We start from the raw sequence: 6,971 nt of genomic DNA, 5'->3' as shown, positions 1-6,971 counted from the left end.
GGCTTCAGCTTCTCTTGCACTTCTCTTGTATAAAAATTTGCTTGTACATCTCTTGTATAAAAGAAAGGCCCCAGCGTCATGCTGGGTGTAACAGGCTGAGCCACCCAAAAGAAGCTGTACACGGTGCACAGGCAGCCCCGGCAGAGCCGAGAAGAAAACCATTATCCCACTATGCAAGAACTAGCATAGTGGGATGGAGGGCAGCTCTTCCCCTGGTCCCGGGGTTGCCCTTGTTGCAAGGGCAGCCTCATGCACTCCACCCCCTTGCTGCACCCGCAGTGTGGGCAGCCTGACTCCCTCCTCCCATCACAGCACCCCTTTCCCTCCAGCTATAGTGCAGACACCCCAGCCTAGCCCCCCGTGCAGCACAGCCCCATCCACAGGAGCAGGAAGCAGAAGCCAGAAGAGCCCAGAGAGCCTGGCTGCTGTGGCAGGAGCGGGGCAGTGACAGGCTGGGAGTCACACACCAGCTCATCGGGTCCCATTCCTCAAAAAGGACATAAAGAAGGTCCAGAGAAGATGGGCAACTCAGATCATTAGTGGCACGGAGGGGCTTCCACATGAGATGAGACTACAGGGGCCAGGCCGATTCAGTTTACAAAAGGGATGCTTGAGGGGGAGCATGAGAAAGGTTTACAACATACTAAATGGTGAAGAGGATGTCACTAGGGATTTATTATTGACTATCTCTCTCGATACAAGAACTAGGGGTTGCAAAATGCAATGACTAGGTGGGGAGCGTATAACTAACACAAGGACGTTCTTTTGCACACAGCATGGAATTAAAGTACAGGCTGGGGACCAACTAGCTGAGCAGACACGTTGGAGGATTGGGCCAAAGGAAATCTCATGCAGTTCAACAAGGACAAGTGTAAAGCCCTGCACTTAGGACAGAGCAATCCCATCCACTGGTGCAGGCTGGGGGTGACTGGCTGGGCAGCAGCTCTGCAGAAAAGGACCTGGGGGGACAGTGGACAAGAAGATGGACATGAGTCAAAAGTGTGCCCTTGTTGCAAGGAGGCTACCAGCATCCTGGGCTGCATTGGTAGGAGCGTTGTCAGCAGATCAAGGGAAGTGATTCTTCCCTTCCATTCTGCACTGGTGACGCCACATCTGGACTCCTGTGTCCAGCTGTGGGCCCCCCCCACTAGAGAAAGGATGCAGAGAAATTGGAGAGAGTCCAGCTGAGGGCAACAAAAATGGTTTGGGGGCTGGAGGACACGACTTGTGAAGAGAGGCCAAGGGAACTGGGTTTATTTAGTCTCAACAAGAGCAGACTGAGGGGGATTGTATAGTAGCCTTCATCTCCCTGCAGATGGGCTGCAAAAAGGATGGAGCTGGACCGTTCTCAGTGGGGGCAGATGAAAGCCGTGGCTGGGATGATGTAGTTGCACCTGGTCTTGCTTTGAGCAGGGGGTTGGACTAGATGTGACCCCCTGAGCTCCCTGCTGACCCTCATTGTCTATGATTTTATGACTCTGAAGTGTGAAACTCATTGCCAGCCGATGTTGAGAGTCTAACCAGGTTCGAAAAAGTATTGGACATATTTTTGGAGGAAAGGGACATCAGTAGCTATTGAGCATGGGAGTTAGGGAGACAGCCTCTGAATTAGAGCTTCCTAGGCCTTAAATGCTGGGGGCTGCAAGGGAGAGAAAAAGTTGAAAAAACCCTGGTCACACCCAGGTCACTCTCCCTTTCAGTGTGACACAGGGGACTGGGCAAGATGAGCCCATGGCCTGACCCAGCAAACGGCAGTTCTCATTCTTGCGGGTACGGAGGCTGCATTCAGCCCAGGGAGCACTAGTTCAACAGCCCTGATATAAATGATCTTAGATACTGTTTCATATGGATGATCTCATTACATCCATTATTAAATTAGCCACCTATCATCACCTATGACTTTCCTATCCTCTCCCACCTCCCAGGGGAGAGCTGCAACCCCTGAGCAATAGCAGTTCTCGGGCTCTGGTTCTGACTAGCAATGCCATCCAGGTTGAAACTGGACCTTATGTTTTGGCAAAAAAAAAAGTTCAGTTTTAGGAAAGCCACCTTTTGGGATGAGAAGCGATCTCATCAATACATTCCCCATCAGTTTTAATCCTGCAACCCCCCTCCACAAAGAATATACATATTTCTGGGGCCCCCCAAGAAGCACCTTTCTCTTGTGGCAATCAGAGCCCCATTTATTCATCCCTGACTTTACCTGCTGCTGGTGGCTCAATTAGCTGCTGGTATCAGATAACCAGACCCATCTCCCATGGTATCTGGTACTCAGGCCAGAACAGATCACCTGTAGCATATATTCTTGTCAAAAACCCCCGAACCACACAATACAAAGCATAGAGTGAAAACTACCTTTTCTCCTTTGTCACCGCGGGCTCCAGGAGACCCCTTTTCTCCCTGTTGAAAGAAAAATGGAAAGGCCGTTCCTTTACCGACAAGAGCCCTCTATTAGTGCCCGGATGCCACGGCGATGGTCACAGGGATGGCAGGGTAAATCGGTGGTTCACACGGGAAAGAGAGAGGCTTGCTTGTGTTTCCACATGGGAAGGACAGCTACAGGACGTTTTTCTTGCAGACATTTTGTCAAGAAATTTCCTTGGAAACATTTAATTATATAGGCTGGATTTTAAATGCTGACCAATGTGGCAAAAACACCTAGAACAGGGGCGGGCAATTATTTTGGGTGGAGGGCCATCGAGGGTAAGCCATCGAGGGCTGCATGACAGGCAGCCAGGGGCAGATAAATATTAATTTTCTAAATTTTTTAGGGGCCCCGTGGGCCGGATAGAATGGCCTGGCGGGCCGCATCCGGCCCACGGGGCACATTTTGCCCACCCCTGACCTAAAGGGTTTCCATTTGGAAACAAGGCCATGATGCCTCCTTGGAGCTGGAGGTTGAGTTTCTCCCATTAGCAATAGGCTGGACCACCAGGTGAGACCACGTCTCCTAAGGTTTGAGGGGTGAGCACTACTTGGCCCTGATTGGCTGCTATTCTCCAGGAGGTTGGGCTACAGGAAAAACAGCCAATAAGAGGCGGGGTTTCCCTAGGCAGAACAGAAACCTGAAGAAGTTCCTGGAGCTTCCTATGCTGACCTCAGAGTGGGAATGACCCCGGCAAAATGGCATTGCTCATGATGGAGCGGGGAGAAGAAGATCAAGGGTCAAAGATCTTGTGTGCTTCTGCTAAGAAATATCTCTGGTTACATTTGTCCACAGCTTCAGTTGGGACATCTGGAGGCTACCGTAATATAAACAGTTAACAGGAAAGAAAATCAATACCCATAATTATTCATCAGGATGCATCCTCTCCCAATTTGCAGGGCCGTGTGGAAATGAGCCAATTGGCTGGCAATGATTTGAAATCTTAAAAGAGGTTTTGTTTCTATTTAAAATACAGACTTTCCCATTTGGATTCTGAATCAAATATAATGCACCAAAGGTAATGCCTAAACGACAATCAGCTACAGATAAAAGCACCAAAAAACCCCCACTCAAATGCCTGATCGATCCAGACATTGGGTGATCCAGGTCCAGCTAATCTGATGCCTCTTCTGGGCATGGGCTGGGCTCGGCGTGGGGGCACATGGAGTTTAATGTGCCATTTTTTGTGGGGGGCGGTTTACGCCTGTAAGCACTGCAGCCAAAATGTCTCGCACCTTTTGGCCTTGGAATGGCAAATCCACCATGTCTGACTCCTGCTTCTGCAAGAAAAAAAAATAGATGCACATGAATAAACAGTGAGAGTCAGAAGTTTTCAAAGTAAACATCTGAAAAAACAACTGTGCCTGATACCCATCGTTATAGTAACAGGACCCCAACAACATGCAGGGCGTGTCTACGTGTGCATTTACGCCAGCTTAAATTTGCTGCACAGTAAGTTACTGCGCAGTAAGCGGGAACAGGCTGGTGTCTACACATGCAGGTATTAAAGAGCATTAACTTTGTGTGTTGACTGACTTGGGACTAAAGTTAGGCCCAAGTCAGTCCACAAACAGTGTTACTGCGCAGTGAGGCATCTACACGTGCTGTTACTGTGCAGTAACTAATCAAGCGTAAATGTGATACCTGCATGATGCAGGTATCAAATTTACACTCAAATCAGCTTAAGTCGCCATATTTACTGCGCAGTATGGGAATGCACGTCTAGATGCACACCCATACTGTGCAGTAATTTCAGTTACTGCGCAATAAATATGCACATGTAGACACTCCCAAATAATATTACCTTGATCCTCCTTGTGCCTCCAACTCCTGGATACATCTTGAATTAAAAATAAAAGAAAATGGTTTTCAGAAGTGGGGATATAATGATATGCTGAGATTTCAGAGACGGTGGATCCACGAGCCATGGAAAAGAGCTGTCTGAACCTGGAGGCAAGCTACACACCCCATGATTAGTGCTATCCCTTTTCCCAGGCCACAGTACTCCTTATGTTCCTTATATACACAGTCCTTATGTTTACCGTGTTTCACATTTCTAGACTGTCAAATGTATCAGCATTCGAACAGGTATGCATAATTTGACATGTATGTATATGTATATGCATATGTATTTTCCAAACACATCCCACACACCATCCCCTCTGCATATTAAGTTATTTTCATCCATCAGTGATTCCCATATTTACTTGCATGTCACATATAACCTTTCCCAAAAATAAGCCTTCCAAAATTGTAGTGCATGTCTTAGGCAGAGAAGCTGATTTTCTGCCCAGAACAGCAGGTCTGGATTTTCTATTCAGGCTGCAGTGAGAGAACCAATTGATTTTATGGCTTACTAAATAATCTATTTGATTCCTCCTAATTGCACTTCACTCAATGGATGTTAACAGCCCACTCTCCTTTTTAATGTTCTGGATATTCTACTCATCAAGCTATCTTTTCTATGGCAACTGTGCTGAAGAATTTGCAAATTAGCTACTCCTGTACCCTTCTCCTGTGTCACATCTCTGCAGACTATTCTTAGCTCTTTTCAAAATCCTAGACCCATCCATGATGTCCCTTCTTCAGCAGCAGCTACAATTTCAGCTTTTGGCTGAACAGCTAGGAACTGCCAATTCACCTGTGAAAGGTTAAAACTGTAGCTTTTGGTGAAGCAGGAAAAGGAAGGTAAGTGAGTGGAAGATTAGGCTCTGTTCCTTCTTTCTATGGTCATAACTCTGGGAAAATCTTCACCTTCCCCACTCCCCTCTTCACCTTCCCCAGTCTCCTCCCCTTCCCAAAAGCAAGGGCTTGTGTTATTTGAGGGCATATGGTATGTGCAAAATTACGGTAAGCCTGGTTTTCCTGACTGCATTCTTCAGGCTTGTGCTCTGCCCTGGCTCAACTCTCTTGAGCATAATACTCAGCTCTGCCTAGGGACACTGCTTTACGTGCAACCAATGCCAGAAATATTAGTGAGAAAAAGGGAAACTTTTCACATTCACTGCCAGTGTACTACCACATTTTCAGGGAAAGAAGGCAGGGCAGGGTGGCACCTTAGAGAGTAACTGGTTCAGAGAGGCATGAGCTTGTGTAGGCAACAACCTACTTCAACAGATGGGTGTGGAAGCAGTGAGTGCTGTTTCCCAATGTCCATCTGCTAAACACAATTTTTGCATACTCCAGAGTTCAGACACCACTCACCACATCTCCAGCTGTGGATTTCCAACCTCCTGGGACACCAGGTGAGTGGATCTGCCGGAAACCAAAAAGGAGCTATTATTATTTCCCTTCCAGGTCATATGGACTGCTTTGTTTTCATGCATGCTGGACAAAGATGGTGGGAAGAAGGAGGGTCCTTACCATTTGTCTTGGGCTCTCAGCCCTTCTTCTAACTCTAGCATGCCTTGTTAGCTCAGTGCCATCAGCCAGATCTGCCTTTTCCTCCTTGAAGGGAAACAGCATCTATTAAAGCACCCAGACTCATTAAGTCTCATCATTATTTTATATCATGCCAGGACTTTTTGCTTCTTCAAAAGAGACAAAAACATTGCACTTTTAGCAGCAGTTGCTTGAGCATCAATGAATTTTCCAGGAAGAATACACCTCCTGCATTGCTGAAGATACGTCCAAGAAGAACCAAGTCTACTGGCCATTATGCTGCATGCAGATTGCAGTAATCTACTCTGGTGATCAGCAACCAGGAGTGTCCAGGTAGAGTATACCTGCTGGGGTGCTCGGTAACCTAATGTATTCCAGTGAAATGCATCTGCGATGTAGACTACGTCCTGTTCAGGAGGTCCATAGAGTGAACTACAGATCTACGGAGCACCCGGGACTGTATCCTGGATTTTGGTGCTCAATAGTAAGGTGGTTTTGGGCCTGCTCCTTCTCTGGTCATCATGTGCACCTATGCAAAATGCACCTATGCATTTTGATCTGGCAGCATTTTGCACTCACTTCACACAGAGCATAAATAGCTATACCAGATAAATGCCAGTGAAGCGGCATGCCCATGGACCCCTGGCTTTTGGAGGGCTTCAGCCCTTGGCCTGTTTTAGACAGTATATATTGCATGCATTCCACCTCCTAAAGCAGCGTATTAACCAGGGTGGTAGGAAACCACAAGGAGTGATAAAAAGGCCTCCATTCTTTGTCTCCTTGCCGTTTGAGTGGTACCTTGCATTTTCTGCCGGCATGAAAAAAACACCTGTGCTACACAGTCCCAGAAACCAGCAAATCTGGCACCACAAAAAGGTACAGAGGCTGCTTTATTCATGTTTTATTGCTAGCTGGGGGCAAGCCAGAGCTTGCAGCCCTGCAGCAATGGTGGGGTAAAGACACAGGATGAGACCAGAAAAGGATAGAGGGAAAAAAGAACAGAGAGAGAGAGGAAAGGGAGGAGAAGCTAGAGGAAATGGGGGTAGGGTTGGGCCCAAAATGAACCAAAAATGGAGAGAAGCAGAGGTGAAGGAAACAGAAAGGACTGTGGAAAAGAGGGGTGAACAAAGAAAGCTGAACAGGAGACAAGTAACTTGGGGTTTGT

General features: G+C 47.3%; 1 protein-coding gene across 1 annotated transcript in view; it reads right to left on the bottom strand.

Moving 5' to 3' along the window:
• The window catches only part of LOC109292083 (collagen alpha-1(VII) chain-like), a 262,997-nt gene that overhangs the window by 89,175 nt on the left and 166,851 nt on the right, over window positions 1–6,971 (bottom strand). The window contains 5 exon segments of the mRNA XM_019509339.1: window positions 2,356–2,400; window positions 3,661–3,705; window positions 4,230–4,265; window positions 5,630–5,680; window positions 5,789–5,872. Coding sequence (XP_019364884.1) covers window positions 2,356–2,400; window positions 3,661–3,705; window positions 4,230–4,265; window positions 5,630–5,680; window positions 5,789–5,872 — 261 coding nt within the window.

The sequence above is a fragment of the Gavialis gangeticus genome, unplaced genomic scaffold, assembly GCF_001723915.1.
Source record: "Gavialis gangeticus isolate Ggan-Ray unplaced genomic scaffold, GavGan_comp1, whole genome shotgun sequence".
NCBI classification, from domain to species: domain Eukaryota; kingdom Metazoa; phylum Chordata; order Crocodylia; family Gavialidae; genus Gavialis; species Gavialis gangeticus.
Note: the sequence above shows the minus strand (reverse complement) of the source record. Positions and strands in the feature narration are given on the sequence as shown.